Source organism: Castor canadensis, chromosome 4, assembly GCF_047511655.1.
Source record: "Castor canadensis chromosome 4, mCasCan1.hap1v2, whole genome shotgun sequence".
Classification (NCBI taxonomy): domain Eukaryota; kingdom Metazoa; phylum Chordata; class Mammalia; order Rodentia; family Castoridae; genus Castor; species Castor canadensis.
In genome coordinates, this window is record NC_133389.1 from 119,236,209 (window position 1) to 119,262,119 (window position 25,911).

At 33.8% G+C, this 25,911-nt stretch overlaps 1 protein-coding gene across 11 annotated transcripts in view; it reads right to left on the bottom strand.

Moving 5' to 3' along the window:
• Window positions 1-25,911, bottom strand: part of Scn3a (sodium voltage-gated channel alpha subunit 3) — a 105,149-nt gene that overhangs the window by 46,873 nt on the left and 32,365 nt on the right. For 7 of the 11 annotated variants that reach the window (XM_074070989.1, XM_074070995.1, XM_074070992.1 and 4 more), the window contains 9 exons: window positions 24,076-24,194; window positions 22,365-22,454; window positions 19,098-19,226; window positions 18,252-18,343; window positions 16,908-17,180; window positions 16,646-16,709; window positions 13,928-14,069; window positions 13,000-13,206; window positions 5,537-5,821 (listed from right to left, as the gene is read on the bottom strand). In XM_074070989.1, coding sequence (XP_073927090.1) covers window positions 5,537-5,821; window positions 13,000-13,206; window positions 13,928-14,069; window positions 16,646-16,709; window positions 16,908-17,180; window positions 18,252-18,343; window positions 19,098-19,226; window positions 22,365-22,454; window positions 24,076-24,194 — 1,401 coding nt within the window. Of the gene's footprint in view, window positions 1-5,536; window positions 5,822-12,999; window positions 13,207-13,927; window positions 14,070-16,645; window positions 16,710-16,907; window positions 17,181-18,251; window positions 18,344-18,433; window positions 18,526-19,097; window positions 19,227-22,364; window positions 22,455-24,075; window positions 24,195-25,911 lie in introns of those variants that run through there. The other 4 variants (XM_074070996.1, XM_074070993.1, XM_074070991.1 and 1 more) reach the window with 2 other exon arrangements.

The window sequence follows — 25,911 nt, forward strand, 5'->3', positions numbered from 1 at the left end:
GATTTTGAATACTTGTCTTAAATGTTTTGCATCTTGAAAATCACAGTATTGAAAAAATATCAGAATGCCTCCATTCCCTTCTTCAGGATTCTAAAATGAAGGTCTTTCTCTAGACCCATTTGTCTCTAGTCATGTGAGATTGAAGTTCACAAAACCTACTATGATTCTGTCTTCCAAATTTCAACAACTTCCCACATAGCAACCAATGATTCACTTTATTTGAGAAACTATATGTCATAGTAAACACAACACAGAGGGTTCTTAAACTACTACATGTTTTACTATTATTACTTAAAATTTTACACTACTTTAAAGATGCAAGGTCTATAACGTGACTTTACCAAAGAAGGCGATGAAGAAGAGAGTTTATTATTTTGACTATTCTTTAATTATATTAAAAAGAACTGGACAATTAATATTTTATCTTCCTTTCTTTTTTTCACTGGAGCTTGAACCCAGGGCCTCACGCAAGCTAGGCAAGCATGCTACCACTGAGGTATATCCTCAGCTCATCTAAAATTTTTGTTATAGATATTTGCAACTAAATCCAGCAAATTGTTTTCTATTACCAGAATATGGTGACTTTTCTTAAATCTCCTCCTTTCTGAGTGAATTTTAAGCTAGCATCATCAAATACTCTGTGTTTATTCTACTTTGATGATAGTTTTCAAAATCATCTATAGTCAGTTTACAGACTATTTGCTTATATCCCTTGTTATCGATAATGGCATTCCTGAGTCAGGGTGGTGGCATATGCCTGTAATACCAGCTATGTGAGAGACTGAGGTAGGAGAATCATGACCTGAGGTTGGCTGTGGGGAAAAGCATCAGACCCTGTCTGAGAAATAAACTAAAGCAAAAGGGACTGGCAATCTGGCTCAAATTATAGAGTGGCTGTCTAATACATCCAAGTACTACCAAATAACTATACAGATGAATGAATGAATGAATAAATAAATAATGGAATTCTGCTTTGATCTCTCTACTTGATCTCTTATTCCCTTTCCTGCTTCTCTTCATAGCAGGAATTATAAAGATACCTATACACATGCTTGTATATACATGCATACATATGCCAGGAGCAAACATGCTTGGACCTTTCTCTTTTTCTTCTAAACTTCAGTGTAAATCTAAATAAAATAATTTTAATGGAAAAGACATAGGAAAATTGGACTCTTATCAAGTTATTTTGGGGCTTTCTGCCTAATTAGTTCAAGCTGATTTTCTTGGGCCCCAATTTTAGCTTTATTTTTATGGCTTTCCCCAGAGTGCAAAGCACCAGGATAATTTTTGTTGTTCTCTGTCCCAGTGATATTTTTGAAAAATATTACACAGTTTCCTTGGATTTGGTAAAATTCTGCACACAAACTAGTAGCTGTTCAGCTTGTCTAACCTCAGGCTGTGTCTACATGACCCTAGCACAGCGGGAGTGTCTACTGAATACCAGACCACACGGAGAATGACTTCCCAGTAAAGTGGTTGAGAGATTAGACCCTTCACATTTATAAAGACTGCTCACATTTTTACTCTCCTCAGGCTCAATTTAAGTTATCAATATAATATTAGCTGTATTCAGAAATAGTGTTTTGAAACTTTGTATACAAATTACTTTGAGTTTAAAAACTCAAATCACTTTGAGTTTAGATCTTATATTTTTGGGATTGTGATTCAGTAAGCAGGTGTTATGCTTTGAATGTGTGCCCTAAAAGTTCATGTGCTGGAACCTTGATTCCTCAGCGCATCAGTGTTGGGAGTTGGGCCTAGTGAGAGGTGTTTAGGTTATGGAGGTGGCGCTCTCGTGAACGGATGGGTGTTTCCTGTAGGGAATGAGGCTTCAGTCCTTTTGTCTGTCTTCTGTGTGCACCCATGTGCCCTTTCACTCACAAGCCCTTCATCAGAAGCTGAGCAAATGCCACTGCCATGCTCTTGGACTTCCTAGACTCCAGACCCTAAGTCTAAATAAACATCTTTCCTTTATAAGTTACCTCATCTGAAGTATTCTGTTATAGCAATAGAAAACATATGAAGGCAGTAGGAGATAGGATTCAGGAATGCAAATTCTTAATCACACTCCATGTGATTCCAAACACAGGTGGACCTCACACTCAGGGAAAGATTAACTTACTTTATATTATATTATGTCTTATGTGAATCCTTAGGATAATGCAAAGTGACTATCTGAATATAACTGTTCTAAAACTGTCTCTGACAACTGAAAATCTATTCATACAATATTGGTTTGGAGTATGTGGTATGTTTTTATATCTATAACATGTCTGGTACATGCCTTTTTGCTGGCATGTTTTTATGTCTAGGGATTTTCAGAGGCGTTCCAGATCTTGGGGTTTATTTGAAAGTTCTATTCACTCTTTGGAAAGTATAATAATGGGTGTGAGCACAGCTTTCAAGGCAACAGAGACTGAAACAGAAGATAACAAAAATAGTATTCAGAGAAAATAAACCCAAAATAACACACTAGAAAATGCAGCAGAGTGAAGGGAATACCCACAGCTGTGGCAACCCTTTCTTTAGGGAAAGAAGAGCTTTTGTGTTGAATAGAAAGGCTACCTCTCCTTGCCGCAATACTGCCAAAACATAAATTACAGGTATCTTTTATATTTTTTTACCTTGTTCCAAGAAGAACTTTTTTTTTTACTTTTCAGTGACAAAAAGGAAAAATGTAAGAATTAAGTATAATCTTGCATGAAGGGTCTAGACCAAAGTGTACTGGGAACAATTTAGAAGGAAGAAGATGAAGGGAGCTTTGAGGTGTTCTAGTAAAAATATTTAAAATGAATATCTGTTGGGAATACTTACCTAGTTAGTATTTTAGGTACCTTTCATTTTGTAGTAAGTCAGCAACTATATTTGGTTATATCTCCAACGTTCTGGTTTAAAATAAATGACCTTGGTGTGTCCAAACAACATAGAAATCTCTGGGGAGATTCAGTTTCTATTGTACACCTTTAAATCTTTTTCATTCTGTACAATGAATATGTAAATCTATTTAAAAATAAGAGGATATTATATGTAAAAGAACATTTAAATGTTACATTAGCAGAGGATAGGGTCTCTTTGATTTGACATTTTCAGGAGATATATCTGTTTTGAACAGTATACCCTGTTGTTTTCATGCTTCTCACCCCTGCTACCTTCACTGACTCCCAGCAGAGACAGTGTCTTTCTGTTTACAAAGCCAGAACTATAAACTGCTTCTGGCATATTTCTGCTTGTGAGTTGTATTATTGGCCTCTGTCTCTCTTTACTGGGATCTGTCAATTAAATGCTAATAGATTATTTTACTTTTGAAATTTTATTTTTTATTTATCTACTAATATGTCTCTGTTAATTCTGTGTTTAATGTTAAAACTGTGGCTGTCAGCTGACTGCTATCACCTCTGTGGTTCACTCAGCTCCAGAAACCCAGGCCTCATCTTCTCTCTGAGCACTGAAGGCTCACAGCCACACCAGGGTCTTGGACTTTTCCATCAGTTTGGAACGCAGATCCTTGCTTCCTCTAAATCTTAATCAGAATGTCTCCTGCACAGTGAGGCCTTTCTAAACCATCCTACTTAAAATTGTAATTGTGATTATGACTCTTGTTCATATAGCATTTTTCACCTTCTAAGATGGTGTGTGACTTGTGTGATTATGGTTTATCAATCTTTAAAGTTCCATCAGTAAATTGAATCTCTGTTTATTGAGGTATATCCAGCATCTGCAACTATCCGTGTCACATAGAGGTGATTGATAAATATTTATTATTTGAATGAACTAATACACAATTTTTATGCAATAAGGGGAATAATACTATTTTCAAAAAGACAGTATCTTCATGCAAATATTACCTTGTGCACATTCATTTGTGAGTAATTAAAACTACTCAACAATTTTAGTTTCCTTCATTTGGAATTCATTCATCCATTTAACTTACTCTTTGTCAGAGCGTTTCTATATAATGCTTAATTCTCCACAACTCTTTACAGTGGGCATTATTACCTCATTTTACAGAAAAATTCAAAGTATAAGAGACTTGATCAAGGTCATAGAACTCGTTTGGAGTTGAGACATAAACAAGCTTTCATCATATCTGTTGTTAAGCTGTATTGTCAAACACTGCTATTTCTAGTCACTCTTAATAGTCCAAAATATAACAAAATATCAAGAGTAACTTTTAATCCAAAAAAATGTACTTTGAAAACCTAACTTCTTTACAGAACCTCAAATGAATCCCAAATACATTTAATCAAATGGCATTTATTAAATACCATATTTTATATTTATACCATGCAAAATAGTAATAGTTGGATCTCAATATTGTTACTATCTGTACAAAAATAGTGTTTATCTTGAAACTCTTTGTGTGTGCATGTCTATTTTCTAACATGAGGGTGTAAGGTAAATTATTAGTATAGTTTATTTTTATTTTTAATAGCTTATCTATTTTATATAAATTCTAAAACAGACATGTACTGATAATTTGCATTTCCCCTTTTCTCCCAGCTAAGAGCTAAACAGTATATTGGACTAAGTTTTGTGTTGATCACTCTTACTTTTATTAAATGTTTAGTTCCTTATAAAAAGGATACAACACCCCTTGGTTGATGTATAGTTTTATTTTGCTTTAAATTAATTGTATGAAGTATCACTCAAAGTGTTAACCTTGGGGTGAAATTTTGGATCAGATTAATCTGATTAGAAGAGTTGGTAATTTATAGCATTTCAAACTCTAGTGGAGCTAAATGGAGTGTTTAAGCCATCACAGCATGTGTCACAGATTCCAGAACTATTGACTTGACTCTATATGAGTAATCCATGGCATGTATTAAAAATATAATTGAAGCTATTTTTTCCTCTTTGACTTGAAAATATGCTGAAGAACTGAATATCTGGTATGAAATCAGATGAAAAATTGATTTTAATGTCAGCATTTCAAGAGCAGTTAGGTCAAATTTCATACTAAGGTATCAGAGCATGCCCATGTCATGGCAATGGAGACTCACCACAGCACCATTTTCATATCAAGGGATAAAAGCAAATACAGAGCACTTCTTTTCAAAATTCATACATACACTACCATCACAGTTGCTGCAGTGGTATAAGTGGTTAACGTGCAGAATGTGGTGTTCATGTTGCAGTTGCCACCTCGTATGATAAAGGCAGAGACCCACAATGAAGCAGTTAGGTTTAGCTAAGATCTCAGCATGGAAAAAGTAAATAAGTTGTTTCCCAAACTGTACCACTGAAGAGAAAAGTTTGTTAAGCAGGTTGTACCCCCCCAAAAAAAGCAAATTAAGAAATATAGTCTCAAGATCCTAAAATGTTTAAGGACAATTACCTTCAATTAAAAAGGTGTTAATGGTTTAATTCTCTTCAAATCTTTTAAAAATAGAATTTATGATACAAATGTAAACAACTATATCAAATGTTAGTACCCTGTCACTCAAATAGTATGAAGCTATAACAAAATGAAATGTGCAACTGAAAAGCAGTAGCAATGACACAGCACAGCAGAGCACTTTGTAGACATCAGTACCTGATGAGGGGAGCAAAACTTCTTGTCACCAGTCAGCCGGTTTCCATCCATGGAGAAAAGGAAGCTTCTTCTTTTGACACTGTCTTCTGATTCCGACTTGGGGAACCTGTCTCCATCTCTATTTCCTTCAACATGCTCCCTCTGCCTTCTTTTCTTCCTTCGGTTCCTCCACTCCTTGGCACTTTTGGAGCTTAACTTTGATGCTTCTGAAGAACTTTCCAAGAGTTCTCCCAACCCACCTATACCACTGAAGTCTCTTGAAGCAGCAGACGCTGCTGCCACTGCCTGTTGTGAAACAAAGCCAGGGGCTGCTTAGGACAAGTAACTGGAAACAGGTGACTACGCTACAAATGCTGCCACCTAAGACTACCAACTGTATGCAAGAATTATGCCTTCTGGTCTTCTTATTTTGCTTTACCCGAAGGGTAACTTAATAATGATCCTTCCATTTGAAATAGCATAAGACTCCTCATCAAGGCAAGAACATTCTGGCCTTGCCCATCTCCTCAATTGGCTTTTCTAAAAGTTCTTTTGAGATAAGCTTCAGTTCACAGGGACATTTGCTCTCTTAAAAGTATCTTCCCTCCATTAAAAACAAATGTCTTCTCTCTCATTGTCTTTCTAATTCCATCTAAAGGACTATTCCTTCCATGTGCAGTTGTGAACAACTGAATGGTATTGGTTATTTTTTTTTCTGTGTTGAGAACCATATTTAACTTGCTGGGCATGGTGGCACATGCCTCTAGTCCCAGCATTTGGGGTTGAGGCAGGAGGATAACAAGTGCAAGGCCAGCCTAGGCTACATAATGAGACCCTGTTCAACACATTTGAAGTGTCTACCATTTTGGCTCTTGATAGAAGCAGCGGCAATATATTGCTAGCTTTTTTTCATTTTTTATTCACATTATAGTGACTATAGTTCACTTTTCTGGGGCCACATTAATCCTAGAGAATTTATTATATAGCACATTTAGTTTAAAACTTTTAAATGTTTACATTTTATGTATTATTATTATAAACAAATACCATATCAATAAATACATGCAATATTTTTCAAGGGCTTATGTCTTTAAATATTTTCTTTCCACGTTTCAGCACTAAGTTATTCTTAAACATTTTGAATTTCTGCATCTACTAATGAAACATAGCCAGCTCTGAGTAAAACATGACAAATGTTTCTTATTTTCATTTGTATGAATAGTATCTTTAGGCTGGAAATGATTTAAAGGCCATTTAAGGAGGATATGAAACAACAATATGACTATCAAAGCTGAGTTCTCATTAAATGTATTCCTGTTTTTAAACATAACCACAGAAATCAAAATAATTAAATTATAGAAATGGCCACATTTTTACAGATGTCATTACCTAATACAAACAACTCTAATTTATCTACCATTCTGTCTGTCTTCCCCATGGACTGTAAGTTAGATAGAAATTGTATTATTGTTTATAGCTGGTTTGTCACTTGAGGTAAAAAGTGCTTAGTAAATACATAGTGAACAAAAAGCTTGAAAGGTATCCTACTGGCAGTTGCCTTAGACACAGGGGCAGGGTGGGAGGAGAACAAGACATCCTTGCCCCGGCTTTTCAAGATCTCATAAAAAGCTATGGGTCAAAATGCACCATATAATAGTAATATATTTTAGGAAAGAATGAAGGAAAACCCATTTACAGAGCTTTGACAACACTTTGTGCTTTATTTCTTCCTGAGAAGAAGCAAACCCTCCTAAGTAAATTTTATATTCCAACCTCATCCCAACTGAAATAGAAAAGTGTTAGACTCAAAGCCCTATGTTGCCATTTCTCTAGGATTAACCTCTGAAGGTAGAACGGGAATAGTGCTAAATCCTTGTGTTGAACTCAGCAGCATGTAAAATGTGACAAAGGGATTGACTTACATTCAGCACTAAACACAGATTAAGCATTAGACATTGCCTAGTCTTTAAATGAAACCCTAATTTTGAACTTAGATAATTATAAAGTTGCATGTACTCAGTCAGATTTTTTGATTCTTGTCACTATGATTCTAATATTACCCGTGATAACTGATGATAAATATTTATAATTATTCAGACTACATACAAGTAATAAAGTGAATAAATGAAGCACTTATCTATAGCAAGTTAAATATAGTTGTATGTAAGTGTTTGGTACATAGGAAATACACAATATATACCACTTGTTGAAGAAATGAATATACATGTATTCTTTTAAAATACGAATAAAGTCATTAATTCTCCTTTCCTCATTGTACAGACAGACGATACATAGTCACTTGAGGTAACATACCACATAGTGCTAATCATTTATTGACTTGCTTGTCCCTGGAATCAAAAGGAAGTGGTGGTAATATTCCCTTACTGTAAGTCTGAAAGTCATGTTCATTTAAATAACTTCTGGAATTTGTTTTGCATATGACATGATTTCCCTACCTATTCTGAATAACATCTCAAATAACCCAAAACCAAAACAGATTTTTAAGGCAACAAAGCTAACCTCCGACACAACACATTTTCTGTGTCACTCATCATCTCAAATCTGTCACTTGTTCCACTTCCAGAGATTTGCCGATTCTCTGAAAGGCAGATGTTTCCTGTCATCTCTCATGTCTGTGTACCTGTCTATACCCAGCTCTGTGACACTGCCTATGCCCTGTTTACTTAGAATAACAGAGATTCTTTCACGACTGACTTCCTGAATTCTTCTTGTAACAAATAACAAATTAGTGCTTAGTATTTACACAGCTAAGAACACTTTCTTATATTGTTTCTCTGGGATTCAAAATAGGCTCAACAATTCACTGTGTCTTTAAAAAATATAATCATGTGACTAATACTTCATTAATTTCAAACATAAAATTCAGTTAAAAATCCCATTGAAAGCCATAAGACATTCATGATACCTGTTTCAATTCTACCCCACTTATATTAGATCTTTTAAATGTTACTATTTCTGATTTCATCCTATAGCTTTCTCCTAAATCTTGTCCTATCAGATTTACATAGATGGAGAAGGAATATACTGCACTGGGCAACACTGGACATTTCAAAGGTCACAAATTAATTGCCAAATACAATTAAAATGATCTAGGATTTGTAGGATTGGTCTTTTGTAGGATTGGTCTTTTTCTGTCTTTCGAAGTTGCATTTCATTTAGAGTCCACTGAGATGTATGTATCATTTTGATGTCTATACAATGATTAATACTAGAGGATCCTTAGCAGACATAAACTTAAAATGGAAGTAATCCTAAACTTCGTGAAGTCATCAGTTAGACAGTAAATTATGACGAGTTATAGGAGGTGAGAGAGGCTTGGGCTACACTTCAGCATAGATAATCTCACAGGTGCACTGAGTCTTCTCCTTTCCACCCATACCATGCTTTTCCTGTCAACTCCTTCCTCTGCCTCAGCATTGGCTATTTACTAGTCATCATTGCCTGTCAATAAGGAACTAAAATTGATTTGGTGCTGTGTCTCCCTGTAAGTATTAAAACACTTTCCCTGGGAACAACCTAAATGTTGTAAAGGTAAAGCTGAGAAAAGTAATGATGATTCAGGCACTGAAATTCAATAACTGATTGTAAGTGGAGACTTTACATATTTATCTGACTCAATCATTCTGTAGATAATTAGCATCTTTAAACTTCATTGAAATATAGTGCTTCTTGTTTCTAAATTCAAAAAGATTTCCATCTTTTTAAATTAATCATATTTTATGCTTAAGTGGTGACATTTCAAAATAAACTTACTCTTATACTACATTATCTGTGTGGAATTTTTTTTTCATTATTGGGGCTTGAATTCAGGGTCTTCACCTTGAGCCACTCCACCAGCCCTTTTTGTGATGGGTATTTTTGAGATAGGGTCTCATGAACTATTTGCCTGGCTGGCTTAGAACTGCAGTCCTCCTGATCTCTGCCTCCTGAGTAGCTAGGATTACACAGAAAGCCACTGGTGCCCAGCTTTCTGTATAGAGTTTCAAAGCACATGAATTTGTTTTATAATAATCTAATGCTTTAAAATACAATTATATGTCATTTATAAATATTATTTCTTAAAAAATTTATAAGGAAAGTTCTGGCCTCCTGAATAACTACCTTATTATACTATTTTATAAATGTATTTTATTTATAGTAAGATGAAATAGCTGGGCACTGGTGGCCCACTCTTATAATTGTAGCTGCTTGAGAGACTGAGATCAGGAGGATCAAAGTTCAAGGCCAGTTTGCACAAATAGTTCATGAGAACTTCAAAATAACCAGAACAGATGGGCTGGAGATACAGCTGAATAGGTAGAACTCCTACTTTGAAAGCATGAACATCTACATTGCAAGTATGAACCCCTTAGCTCAAACTCCAGTTCCACTAAAAAAAAAGATGAAATAAATTTCTTAAATAATTGAAATATTGTAGAAATTTCTGGCAAGTATGAGGGATATTTTATAAAATTCTCTCAAGTATTTCAAATTTGTTTATAGTTTTCCTTGAGTTTACTCAATGGTGTATGATTATGTTACTACTCCATACACAAGGCAAGATGGAAATAGCAAATCCTGCATGTTCACCCAATGTTGAATCTGTGATAGATGTCAATAATTAGCTAAGCAACACATTGATAAATCCTTGTTTTACAAAAAAAAATAAATAAAGTCTCAGAAAGGACTAAATGCTATGTATTGCATGTCTTCAAAGTAACTCAGAATTGCTGAAAGCTTACAATTTGAGCTTATAAATTCCAATTGCATACTGTCATTCAAATAATATTTCAAGTATCTAGGTTCTTCCATTTGAAAAGTTTCTCAAAAAAGTAAGTATGTAAAAAACTGCTTCTGACCAAGGTAGAGTAGCAGGGACCAGATTTACTCTCTTTCCTGAAATAATCAATAAAACAGACAAAAATAAATAAAACAATGACTTTGAAGACATTGGCTATCAGGTCAGGATGTTCTAAGACACTGAGAAATGGGAAATGAAGCAAGCAAGTTCCATTACTTTCTTGGTTTATGGCCTTGAAACTTCCAGTCTGCAATGCAGTGAAAGAGTATCTATAGATTGATATAATTTTTAAGCTCTTCTGAGATCCCCCTTCAGTACTGAGAATAATATTCATCAAAACATGTGTGTTAAGAAGTTACCTGAGGCTGAAGATTTGAGGGAAAGCCACCCTGCACTCACACTGTGCCAGAAGAGTGTCTGTTCTTTCTAGCTACACTAACAGATGCTTCATTTTAAATGGACTATTTGGTGGAGTACTCAGAATGGTCTTCACTCATTAGTGGGGAATAATCAGCTTTAGATTAAATGCTGCTCTGGTCCTACTTAACAAATCTTTGACTGTTTGAAGATGCAAAAGAATCAAACTGTTTATAATTGCAACTATGTCTCATAACAAATATCGAAAATGTTTTATAGGGATGCAAAAATATCTAGCACCCCAAAAAGGAAAATTGACAGTTTCTAGGATTCAATGGATGGTTGTCAGAAATATAAAAAGGAAATAATATGTAACCCAATATAAAAATAAAAATTAAAACAATATTGTAACAGACATTAAAATTAGCAAAGACCTTAAAGCATTTTATAACTATATTGTGTATTTTCAAAATATCAACTATAGACATAGGAAATATAAAAAGATGCAGACCCAGCCTTTACAGATAAAAACTACAATGTCTTTGATGAAATGTACACTACATGGTATTAACAGTGGATTCATTATTGCAGAAGGAAAGCTGATAAACTTGAAGATACAGCAATCAAAATTAGCCAAGCTGAAATAGGTAGTTTTATTTTAAAACCCATTTGTAACTGGAAGAACATAGAATATTCCAGACAGTTTTGAAAAGAAAACCAAAGTTGAAGAGCTAATGCCATCTGACTTCAAGACTTATTATCCAGATACAGTAGTTAAATGAGTATGATATTGGTGTAATAGACAAATAAATACACTGGACAGAATAGATTCCAAAACCATACTGATATATAGACAACTAATTTTTGACAAAGGTTCAAAGTCAATTTAGTGGAGAAGGGATATTTTGTCAAGTAAATGGTATTGGAATAATTGCATACCCACATACAAAAATGAGAAAAAAAGAATGTAAATGATTCACACTTCATGTACAAATTAACTTAAAATGGATTATTTAGAAATGATATAACTTAAAACAATATAGCCTTAGAAGAAAAAAGTCTTTGTGGTATTGATTTGACAAAAACTTCTTAGATGCAATACCAAAGGCACTAAAAGTCAAGATTTTAATCTAATTAAAATCATTTACTCTTAGAAAAAAAAACAAATCCCCAAATGGCAGATAATATTTGCAAAGAATAGATATGACAAAAGACTAATATGCAGAATATATAAGTATAAATAACACACCAACTCAATTAATTAGAAAACAAAGAGACTTAAAAAAAGAAGAAAGAAAAGGACAAAAGATTTGAACAACTACTTCATAAAGGAAATATATGGATGGAAAATAAGAACATGAAAAACTTAGCATCATTAATTTTTTTTAATTGTTTTATTATTCATATGTGCATACAAGGCTTGGGTCATTTCTCCTCTCTGCCCCCACCCCCTCCCTTACCACCCACTCTGCCTCCTCCCTCTCCTCCTCACCCCATCATTAATTGTTAGGAAAATAAAATTAAGACAGCAGAGATACTTATTAGAAGAGCCTAAATAAACAAGATTGACCACGCCAAATGTTAGCAAGGAGGTAGAGGAACTGTAACTGTAACTGATATGAGCCAATTTTTACTGTCTTCCCACAACCTTCATCTTGCAATACCTGATTCTTCCCATTCCACTTTTAATCTAATTCTGTGCTTCTAACTTCTCTCCTCAAGACATGAATGCTCATTCACTACATACCTCATCAAAATAAACTTTAACATTAATAAAAATCTAGAACTGACATTTATTTTCAGATACCTTCCTGATATTTTGATATAGACTGAATCAAACAACTTTTATAATGTAGAAATTCCAAAGAATGCTTATTCCTTGGTATGCACACAACATTTTGTATTCACATTTGAGCTCAATTAACTTCAGAATAAAACTTTGAATGTCAAAATTAGAGGAGAAACAATAATATTTGGAAATGACAGTTATATTTCTTTTACAAACTTAACATTAAATTCCCCTTTCAGTTTCCATGAACAATTGCATAGTAAACTTTATTCTTAATGTATTCTCTACCTAGTAGCTAATATCATTGTAGTATAATTTATTCTTATAGTATATGTTATAATTTCTACAGGATAGTATAGTGTAAAAAGTTCCCATGACTGACTTCAGGGACAATTTTAGGTTTCTCTTTTCCAATGACAATGTGTATACATGAAATGAAAACCCAGTTCAAATTTAACTCCTATGGTGCAACAAATTCCTACTAAGAAACTAAAACAATAATAAAGCTTTTTCTTTTAATTTATAATTCATTAGTACCTGAGCTTCTTCCTGTTGTTTCTTAAGCTGTTCAAGCATCTGCTGAAATTCTGCCTCTTTCTGTTCTGCCTCTTCCAAGGTGGCCTGATTCTGCTCCTCATAGGCCATGGCCACCACAGCCAAGATCAAATTCACCAAATAAAAAGAGCCCAAGAAAATGACCAGGACGAAAAATATCATGTATGTTTTTCCAGCAGCACGTAATGTCTGGGGGAGAAAAAGGATACTTTCATGTTACTTTAGTAAAATACCCCCCAAATAAAGATCTCATTAGCACAGTTATAAATCAAGAGATGAATGTTTTCTGGTATGTAATTTATTTTGATCAAATTTTTTTGGTGTTAAAATGAGCAAGTATACACACATGTATGCATACACACAAATGATATTCAAATTATCGTAGGTTTGATTATACTATGATTTTATATAAATACGTTCCAAATTAGCATATTTTTGAACTTTATTAGGGCTCATAATCAAGGACAATATTACAACTGAAGATACCATGTCTTTAATTTCTTACAACAAGGTCCCAAGTCCATAGTGTTCTACTCCGTATCATTTAGAAATGGCATCTTTCTCCCTTCTTCCCTTTTGAGGAAATGCAATAGGATACTCAATTAGCTTTAGCTTTAATTTAAAATTTTTGTACAATTGATTGTAAGAACATCTTTTTATATGTCACTTTATTCTTACAGATACATTACAAACTCCTCAAAGTCATGGACATTCTTTATTTTCTCCATAGCCCCTAGCAGAATGCCCATCACATAAGAAACTCTGCATGTATCTCCACACCAACTGCATACCAACTGAATGAACACTTATACCCTCTTTTGTATTCAGGAGTATAATACACTAATATCCAAACTTAACATTTTATAGATGTTCATAAAAATAATCCTATATATGTTGATTTGAACCATACCAACTGATACAGATTCTCCCAGTAGTCTTGAGTCATGAGTCGAAATAGAGACAAGAAGGCCCAACTAAATGTGTCAAAGCTCGTGTAACCATAGTTGGGGTTTCGACCAGCCTTCACACAGATGTATCCTTCAGGACATTGGCTGAGAAAGATAGAAATGATAGTGGGGTCAGCATAGAAATTATTGTAATTTCAGTCCATATTGATTCATAAGAATTGTCAAAACCCAGAGTTGCTATCTGTGGTTAATTTTTTTTGGCCTTCATTTCCAGAACACTTCAGGTAATTGCTCACAGAGAAACTCATGTAAAATTTATTAGGAAAAAACAGTAGAAAATGTAGGTGGAAGGAGTCAGATTTATAGACACGTAATGGTAGCAACCACATAACTCCTGTCCCTCACACCATTGATATTTCACTCTTTACAAAGTAGCAAGAAGCAATAATTTAAAATTAAAAGTTAAAAAACAGTCAGAGGGGAAACCACCGAGAGAGCTATTTCATTAGCCAGCTCTATCAAATTATGAAAGTGAAACATATTTCAGAACAATTTTAGATTTATGGAATAAATAGGACAATAGTACAGACTTCTGCATACCGATGCCCAGTTTCTAATATTGAAACATTTTTTATTAGCTAAAGTTGAATTTAACTCAAATTTTCTCAGCTTTTTCTTATGTTCTCTTTCTATTTCAGGATATACATTACATTTACTTGTCATGTCTCTTTAGACTGCTCTTTATTGTGTCATTTTTCAGACTTTTCTTGTTATTAATGATCTTGAAACTTTTAAGTACTAGTCGAGTGTTTTGTAGAATGTCCTTAGGTTAGGATTTATTTCATTATTATTTTGGGGTTATAGACTTTTGGGTGGAAGCATGCAGAAGTAAAGTGCCATTATAATATCATTATGCCAAGATTACGTACTCATCAATATAGCTTATTACTATTAATCACTTTTATCACCTGACTTCAAGAAGTTTTTGTTAGGTTTCCCCACTGTAAGTTTCTATTTTTCTTAATTTTCCATACTGTGCTCCTTTAAATATAATGAAAAGGTACATGCTATACTGAAAGAATGATTAGTTATGATCTACTTAAATGTATGCAGAGTATTACAAAAATTATTAGGAATTCTGCATGGGATATTTGTTCATTATCCTTAATTTATTTTTTCAATCATTTGTTTACATCAGTATGTATTCACGGATATCTATTTTACCTTTTGAATTATAATGCAATGGTATTTTTCTTGCTCAAAAAATTTCCATCTTTGGCCATTGGAAGCTTTTTTAGTTGATACTTGTGTTAGTTTGACATAGCCAGGGTTGCATGTTTCATTTTAATTTGTTTGTTAGCACTTTACTTTCTAGAACTACAGGATGTCCAGGATTATTTTTTATATTTCCTGCACAAGCTCTAGAATCAAACATTTTTCTAAGGAGCCCTGGTTCCTTTTACTGGAGAATACTGCTGGAAACCCAGATCTGGCTGCCAGCTGGTGTTTGTTGCTACTGACACAGCATTGTTTCTGGGCTTCTTGAGATGGCAGGATCAGACCATGCATGTGTGTGTACTAACTTGTGGTGGACACGCACAAACGGATGAACATATAATCATTTAGATTATGTTAAATTTGAGGTCAAGCTCATGTCTCTAACTCTAATCCAACACTACAAGGATCATTCTAGACTCTTCCATTTGCTTATTTGTAATTTGTCACTCCAAAAGTGAAAAACTAGCTCCCACCAGTTATTATGTATTTACTTTATTGTTCAATTTTAGTACCCATTTATTCTGGTTTTATGATTGCTATCTACTAGAATACTAGTCCTTTTGCCTTTAGTCTCAGACTCCATTTATTTCCAAAGTTAAAGTTAGCACATTATTAATCTACTTCCTTCGGTGAGGTTGTTTCATACATTTGTAACATATTTATTTTTGTTACATGCATGTCATCCTAAGATCTCCCAACTTCATAAAGGACTCAATTCGCATAAACTAATTTCCTGCTTTGTTTTATGAGTTTTGACAAATGCTTTCTGTTTGTATTCACAATTATAGAATAGTTTCTCCACTCTAAAAATGTTCTGTGCTTTACCTAGTTAACCCCCCTGAAAGTACTGATGTTTTGCTCGTCCCTTATTATTTTCCCTTTTCTAAAATTTTATGTAATTAGAATCATATAGTATGTTACTTTTTCTGGTTGGCTTTTTTCACATAGAAACATGAATTTCAGATTCATCAGACTCCTTCTGTGGCAGGATCACTCATTTCTTTTTATCACTAAATAATATTTCATTCTATGTTCATACTCTGGTTTATTTATTCATTCACATATTGAAAGATATTTTCTTTGCTTCCACTTTGGGGTGATTATGAATACAGATGCTATGAACATTCACATGCATGTGTATACATGTTTTCAAATTAGCTGACTAAATATCTAGCAGTGCTGCAGTTTCATCATTTGTGAAGACTGTTTATTTTATAAGAATTTGCCAAATTTTCTTCCAAAGTCACTGCTCCTTTTACACTCCAACCAGAAATAAATGAGAGTTCTTGCCAAGAGATCACTGTATTATTCACATATAAAGCTACCTGTGTGTATTTTTCCTACCTGTTTACTTATTTGTAATTTCTTATTCATTTATTCACATGTGCATACCCTGTTTATTTTTTTAAATCTACATCTTTTTTTAAAATTGTGTTCCTTACCCTGCATCTGAGCCATTTCCACAAAGTAAAGGGTCTTTTTGTCCATCCAAAACATAAAAGTGACCTGTTAAAATAAAGAATAAACTACTTCATTTCATATTCATGCTATCCCATTAAGAATAAATCAGAGTTTAATTATTTCCCAAGTATACACTAATGAAGTATATCTACAAAGATGGCTGTATACTCCCAGTCTCAACCATCTATTGTTGAAAATCATTTAGCAACACTAAGGTTAATATAATGTGGCAATACTTCTTACTGTCATCTGCAATATAATCCTTCCAATTAAATGTGCTCATTGTTACATTAACAAATGTCCCATTTGATGCCACTGTGCCATTAAAGTAGGATGTGGTGTTGGTTTCAAAAGCAGAATCACTTGGGGGCCACTGCAAACATTTATTCCTCAGGTTGCCCATGAACAGCTGCAGCCCAATCAGAGCAAACACACTCAGGCAGAACACGGTCAGGATCATGACATCTGAGAGCTTCTTCACTGACTGGATCAGGGCCCCCACAATGGTCTTCAAACCTGCGGAGAGAGAAGCACATGTCAGCAGCTGAGGAAGAGTGCCATAAGCCATGCTGTCTTCTTCATAAACACACACGTTCTATCTCTACCACAAACACTTGCTTGGCTACATAGATATCAAAGCTGCATGTATAGCCTCAGGGTTTGGAAAATAGATGAAGAGCTGACATTATATGCATAGTGCTTTCTGAAAGTTCAAAATAAACATTTAAATATCCAGACATGAAGGGGGTGGAGGGGAGAGGAGGGGGTCAGGGGCAGGGAGGAGAAATGGTCCGAACAATGTATGCACATACAAATAAAGGAATAAGTAAACCAAAAAATATAAAAACCAAAACTATAAAAATAAAAAAAATAAAAAATAAATATCTAGACATGAAGTTTTGCTTGTGTGTTTTTACATGCTGACAAGAACATATAAAAGACAGAGCTGCAGTTATTTTTCCTTTCAGATGATGTATTTCATGAAGCTATTTCCCTCCAACTCATCCTTTACACTAGCATTTCAAGAAGCAGTGATTTAAAGGAGAAAATAATTTTAAGATAATAAAAGTCCCATGCCATATGCATGCTTTTTCTCAATAATCTTTTCTCCTTTAAAAAAGATCTATTTTTGAAATAGATCTGCAGTGAATGGTAAAATACAAAAAATCAGTTAGTAAAGCCATGGTAACAAAGCTTTATCAGAAGGCAAGAGAGAAAACTTTACATCATAAATGAGAGAGAGAGAGAGACAGAGAAAGAGAGAGAGAAAGAGACAGAGAGAGACAGAGAGAGAAAGACACAGAGAGAGAAAGACAGAAACAGAGACAAAGGGAAAATGCAAAACCAGTATTTTGTTATAGATGCCTCATGCAATTTTCTGTTAAATTCAAAGGCTGACTTTATAAATAAATGAAATTGGTAAAATTTTGGGAACTGAATTGACATTGAAACATTATTTAGCATTCTTGGAAGAGGCAATCAACAACAAGAAGCAAAAAGGCAAATGGCTAATGCTGTAAGTGTGAGTTCAGCCTCAATGTGATTGCAACATATTTAGTCAGCCTCGGTGTTTTATTCAGCTCTCACCTGGAATGACTGAAATAGTTTTCAACGCTCGGAGAACTCTGAATGTTCTCAACGCTGAGACATTGCCCAGGTCCACAAACTCTGTCACATATCTGTAATAGGGAGTTCACACACAAACACAATAACACACAAGAAAAGTTGGAGATAAAAGGGCCTACCACCTTACATCAGTTTCTTCTTACCTGGAATTACAGAAATAGTTTTCAGAGCTCTCAAGACTCTGAAAGTTCGAAGAGCTGAAACATTGCCTAGGCTTACAAATTCTGTTACATACCTGTAGAATTAAATCAGAGTTACTGATAGTTTTGGCAAAGTTCATACTAAATAATTAATGTTGGATTTGGCTCCTTGAGATAAACAAATGGAATTGCTAGAGACCTCAGAGTGCCAAATGCTGAAAGGTGCCTCTAAGGAAAAAAAAATGTTGCTCGATTTCAATGTTTGCACTAATATAAACAAATGTGTTTGCTTGTAAAACTTATTTAAGTACAGTTGTTGCTATTAAATTGTAGTCAATGAATAACTTCCTTTTGTAGAAAGGAAAGACTTGGAACATGAAAGTAATTCCATTTATTGCTCATTTATGAGATACATTTGTCTTACAATATATAATGTCTTTTGTTCTTTTATTTTGGTGGTACTGGGGATTGAGTTGAGGGATTTTTGCTTGCTAGATAGCCACTGTACCAGCAATACGTATTCTAATAAGAATTTTCAAAATATATGAGGAATATAATTAATTTGACTAACAAAAAAGCTCTACATTAAAAACATGTCTCACGAACTTGGTTTATGCTGCAACTATTTTCACTCCTTTGAGCTTATCAAATTTTTAAAATTACTCACGCCATCACAATGACACTGAAATCCAACCAGTTCCATGGGTCACGGAGGAAAGTAAAATCTTCTAAGCAAAACCCTCTTGCCAAGATTTTTATAAATGACTCAAAAGTGTAGATCCCAGTGAATGTGTACCTGGGAAAAGTACCAAAGCCAAAGTTAAGGATTTCATTTGAACTTTTAAAATACATGTTTTTAAGTGTGGCAAATCCTATTTTTTAGGAGTTTTTCGATTTGCTAAAGTTTTGTTCCTTAGCAAAGATATTTATCAGTTTAGTTAATGTTAAAGGCTGAGTAAAGGATTAAACTGAAGAGAAAATATATTCCTTAATAATCTGTTCTTGCTAAACTCTTTAGCTTTTACCATAATAGTTTCATGTATTTTGTGGATACTCATTAAGCTTCATCCTCTAGAGCTGCAGTGTCTGATAGAAATGAAATAAAAGCCACAAATGCAATATTCTAATTTATAGAGGCCAAATAAAAAAGTAAGAGAGAATAAGTGAGCTTTTACTTTATATCTTATTTAAGTAAGTATATCCAAAATATTATTACTTTACTGATTAAAGCAGCCAATTGCAAGTCTCAATAGCTACAAGTAGCTGGTGGCTCCCTCATTAGATAACAATTCTGGAAGCAATGCAGCACTTGAATTCATTTACTTATAGTAAAATATATTTATTCACATTTTTAATCATTTGATTCAGTTAGGCCTATATAACATGTCTTATATAGAAAATATACTTCTCACTTTTCCTATGAATCAGGCATGGAATTATAAAACTGGTCCTTTATCTTTCAATCTCTCTGCTTCTCTGTCTCTCTCTCCATATGTGTACATATATGATCACAAGAAGTGTTTCAGTTCTTCAGTATTTTATGTGTGTGTTTTTACACAATTACCATCATTCAAAGATAAACAACATTCCTGACTCTAACCTTGCATCAGCTACTATATCTATTGGTCCAAATCATTCAAACCCTGCTTGAGTTCAAATTTAAGTCTCCCAAATGGCTTAAGTCTTCTGTGTTTGCTGTCTAATGTAGAACATATCTGGCTCTTTTTCCTTTGAGTATTGAAAATATAAGTTATTTCTGTTTCTTCCACAAATGAGAACACTTGTTATTAAACATTGTGTTCTTTAAAAGTATAATTTATTTTCAGAGCACTCTACCCAAGTAAAAAAATTTGATTTACTCTTATTAAAATTTGTTTCATTTTCCACCTTACCAGTATTTCATATGTGCAAAATGTTAGGGTAGATATTAATGAAAGGATTTTCTCACGGGAGGGAAAAAGGTATCAGAGGAAAATAAATGCAGAAATCTTTACATCTAGTTTTCCTTAGTACATTTCCCCCTCCAAACCCAACTGGTTTCATGAACAGTAGGTATAATTGTTATCTTTACTTGTGAACTAACTGACTATTGGGAATAGGTATATTTTACAATTCCAAGTTTATGGGTACTTGTGTTTAGATTGGATGTTTGTGTACTACATGGAATTATCATGACATTTTTATTTATAGGGATAACTGGCCTTTTACAAAAACTGAGAAAAACCTCACATGGGTGTTCTTTTTATTATATGAGAGGTCAGTGCCTTATGGTCTATACTTAAGGAGATTATGCATTATCTATATTGTTACTAGAAACCAGATTAAAATCTCTACTTCTATTCCTGTTTTTGGAAAAATAAGAAAATTTATGAGACATTTATACTATATAACATGAATAGCTGTACAAGAAAAAGAGTCCTAAGCTTAATATCCAGATGGAGGTCTGCATAGGACAAGCATTCACATGAGCTTAATAGCAAACTAAACTGGGCAGGTGAGTAGGAATCAGGAGACCTTGATCGTCCCTGGCTCAGCCCCCACTAGGCTCCTGATTATGCTGTCAATTCTGTTTGTTTCACATTTTTTTTCCCCTAGGTAATTATTATGTCTATAGAAGTGCTCTGCCTTCCAGAATATTCCCCTCACTATATTATATCATCCTTGGGCATTTTGGGTATGCCACATTTTTGTACAAGAACTGCTTCTGATATCAGTAATTTCATTTTAGAACTGAATTATTTTCTCTGTTCCTTGGATTTTAGTGGTTTTTTTTAAGGTAACTATCACTATTTTTTGTGGTACTGGGATTTGAACTCAGGACCTTTCACTTGATAGAAAAGCACTCTACCATTTAAGCCACAACTCCAGTCCTTTTTCTTTTAGATTATTTTTTAAATAGGGTCTTGAGTTTTTGCCAGGGGCTGGCCTGGACCAAGATCCACCTACCTACAGCCTCCTACATAGCTAGGACTACAGGCACAGGCCTCTGTGCCTGGCTTATTGATTGAGATTGGTTCTCAATCCCACCTAGCCCAGGCTAGTTTTGAATTTTGATTCTCTGGATCTCTGCCTCCTGAGCAGCTGGGATTACAAGAATGAGCTACCAAACCCAACCTGTAAATACTGCTATTTTTCTTGTATTCCTGCTGCCTTGTTGACAAGGTACTAGAGGAAATGGATCAGAAAACACATGAGGGTTGGTGGAGTGGTTCAAGAGATAAAGGGCCTGTCTAGAAAACAAGTGAAAAGTTTTCCAGTTGAAAGTCAAGTCAAAAACTCTCATAAATTGAAAACTATTTTCATAAGTACAACATATCTAAGTAATACTGCTCCTTTAAAAAGAGATGTACATGATCAGACATCCCTGCATCCACCTTTTAACATTACAAAAATTAGTGTAATTTATACACATGCTGTGTTTAAATAACCTACATATCTAAATATAACATAGACATGTAAGGAGTCAAAGTTATTTAAACACCTAAATATAATAAAATAACATATTACCAAAATTCCTAAATAACTAATTTTATTTAATCAAAATACAGCAATACTAACAATATACTGGAATAAAATAATTCATCAGATTACCCAGATGATTCCTGTATTATATCTAAAATGCTTAACTACACTTGTCTTAACTTTTTGGCTAAATGATTAATTTGGTTTACCATCAAGTGTATGCTAAGTTATAACCTCTCTTTAAAAAGATATAATCAAGAATTTCTTAGAAAAAATACTTACCTCACAGAAGAAACACTTCCCTCTAAGAACTTCCCTTATCTTCTTTCATTCTATGGAAATAACTTTTTCTTAGACAGAAGTGTTTAGCTTGACTTCAAAAAGTGGAAACTGTAAGTTAAACCATAACCACAGGGAGATGCCAGAGAATATGAGTGTATATTTTTCATTCCAAAAAGTTATTTCTACTTACTCTACATTCTTTGTCCACTCTGGAGGATTACTCAAGGTCATAAATACACAGTTGGTCAAAATAGTGCACATGATAAGCATGCTGAATAAAGTAGACTGTAGTTAAGGAATAAATGCTAGCTTGTTCTCATGAACACTTAAAAATGATTCAACACAAAAAAAATTCATTGACACAAGGTAATTTTGAAATTAATCTTAATATTGATAAAACACTTGTAAATATAGTAAGAAACTTCAAACTCTGCTGTATAGTCTGATCTATTTTTTTAAGAAATATTATATCATACACTAAAAAAACCGAATAGGAAGATATCTCTTTTATTAGAAAGATATTTCTATTTGAAGCATATGGGAATACCTTTGGATTCCAATCAGTTGTGTGAAGTTGCCACTACAGGGGGAACTCACCATTCTTTAAGTTTACAATAAGACATAAGTGAAAAAGTTGTGTTCAGGTATAATTTAAATATCCATCGACTTATAAAAGGTTAATGAATGCAATACAAAAAGCCAGTACATTCAAAGATCATACTAACTGGGAATTCTGTTATATATACATACTTGAGTATCCTTGTACTGTTATAACTCATTGCTTTATAGTTTACAACATAATACATGTGCTGACAGCATACTATTATTTGCTCATTTTTTTGTTTTCACTTTAAACTGTGGGGAACCAAAAGACCATGTAGCTATCCTCGCGTATCTAGTCCACACCATGCCAAAACAGATAAGCACAAAGCACTCCTGAGAATGAGCTGAGATCACGGCTTTTGTATCTCAATGCAGACATCACTTAAAGGAAGCTTGTGATTATTTTAAGGCAAACATTTTTATTTTAAAATATAAGTGCTTTCCAAAATAAAACTGTAGAATGAGAGAATTCAAATGTGCTTCAAAAGGTTATCAGTCCTGTTTCTGTGTTTCTAGGTTAATCAGTCTTTTAGTTTATATACAAACCTGTTTTGAATTCACAATATAAAGTTCATTCTTGAACACTGCCTTAAAAACTCACCTTTCTATTTTATCATTACTTAAAAATTTATTGAAATCTGTACCTATTATTACCTATCATATATACTTTTTGACTCTCATCATTTTTGTGTGTGAAGGGGTGGGTGCTGGGATTGAACTCAGGGCCTTACACATGCTAGGCAAGTGTTCTACCACTGAGCAACCACCTCCAGTCCATAAGTAGTTTTAAGATTAGTTACTTTTTGATATATTGTTCATCAGGTACATAGGCACACAGTAAAAGTTTAATAAATATTTATTGAATGATGGAAAAAAGGAAAGAGGGAAGGAAGCAAGGAAAGAAGTAAAAAAGGAGGGAAGGAAGGAAAGAAGGAAGGAAGGAACTTTTGGTAATACCAGTAATAATACTAACCATATACACTATATCTTTCTTTAAAAATAGTTACATATGATTTGATCAAAGGTTATAACTGCATGAGAGAGATGAGTTCATATTCCTTCTGCATAGTATAGTTCACTCACACCTTTGTTATGGTTTCATATTTACTTCTAGAATCATCATAATAATTCTATGATTGTGTGTTATAAATATCAGAAAACCAATGGAAATAAATCAATTAAACTAATACTACCATTAGTATCAAAGAAATTTTATAAATATTTAAAAATAAGAATGGCATTTTCTTTAAAATCGACAATAAGAAATAGCATCTAGACAATTCACATAAAAAGGATATGAGTGTACCAAAATCTTAATAGCAATTTTCCTAACCGGGTTTAGCGGAGTTAAAATATACAAGGCAGAGGTGGCACTAAATCGGAAAATTGCCTTCCCTTTATTCAATACTATAAAAGTCTGAAAAAGAAAATATGAGAAAGAAATTACTGTTAGACACACGGTTTACTTAAAGAGTGTACACACATAAAGAACTTTTGCCTGCTGTGTTTACTCAAACATGTTTAAACAAGTTGCTATATTATAGATATGGTAAGTTTGTACCATATAAACATTAGGCATTTCTCCCCTAAATTAACATATATTTACAAAAAAAGATATAATTTACTATTATCTCATCTGTTTCTAAGTCTCCAACTTGCTGATAAAAACTAATAATCCTACAGATTTTTTAAGCCAAATTATACCGTGTCTTCACAGATTTGAATTCTATTTATCAGCTTGCCATCTGTTTCCAGTTTTGGTAACTTTTCAGATTATTCTGTACACATTGCTATCAAAATAATCTTTTATAAATATTTTATACCAAACCCTTGAACTCCAAGTTTTTAGTGACTCCCTACATTCCCTATTGTAGTTTTATTTAAAATGCTAAAGTAAGTTGAATTATCTGATATTACTTAGTCCTGCTTTTCAACTAATTCTGAGAAGGTATACCTGGATTGAAAATTAGTCTGAAATACATCATTTCAATGGGCATTCCATAGTTAAAACTCTCTGCTGTGAAACCTACAATCATCAATTTAATATTTAACTGTGCTGCTGCCCTGTGGTTACCTACCAAGTCCCCCAGCTCATCTTTGATATTTTTAACCACCTGCTCATTCCTGCTGCAGCCGATTTAATCCATTTGTTAGTCCCACTCACAACCATTCAAACTCTCTCTCTGGTTCTGAAAATAAGGGTCAGAGAATATTCAAGGAAGGCAGCTCCTGAGAGCTCAGCAAATGCAAACTCCTTGGCATTTTGAGATATCTCCAGAACAGACTTGACAGTAAGAGCCCATTTGCAATGAATGTCTTTTATATCAGAAGTTCTTACTTACAACTTCATACTAGCATGTCCTGGGGAGCTTTTAAAATAGCCAATATTTAAGTCCCACCTTAGGCCAATTGAATCAAAAATTCTGGAGGATGAACACAGATTTGGGTATTTTAAAATTTTTTTCCCTCAGGGTTGTTAAACCTGTTGTCTGTTCTCAGCTACCCAAATCACTTCCTCCCTTTTATCTTTGTAGATAACTCACACTGCCTTTTGATCACTATCTTACTGTTTCTGTTGCCACTAAGTCTTAGTTTATAAGTTTGAACTCTTTTACATGCTGGCAATTTCCATGAGCGTTCTCTCCAGGGCATACTGGGTTAGATGTTGTTAGAAACCACTTAGCACAAACAGCCTGCAATCTGCTTCTCCATTTTCTCCCACAGTATTTAATAGCGTAGTTTACAAATAAACACTCATTTTAATTAAATATGAGTTTACTTTTAAGGTTCTATTCACCTTTATGACATTTATTTTATATATTGATTTTCTTAATAATAGTTTTTACCATGCATTCGTGTTTACTGACAACATGCTCTGTTTGAATAGGTAGGCTGAAATATTGATTTTGTGAGTGTAAAGGGCAGGAAAAACAAGTTCTCTGTTCATTGCCCTCTGTATTTAAGACAGTAGAGCCAACCATTATTAACCATCCATTTTCAATAAGCTGTACTCTATAGATTACATGAAGAGGCCAAACAAACTATCCTTTACTAATAGCAGGATGATCTGCAAGGGATAGTGGACCTTGGGAAGAGTGTCCTTGAACTACAGAACCATCAAAGAATTGCTTTGA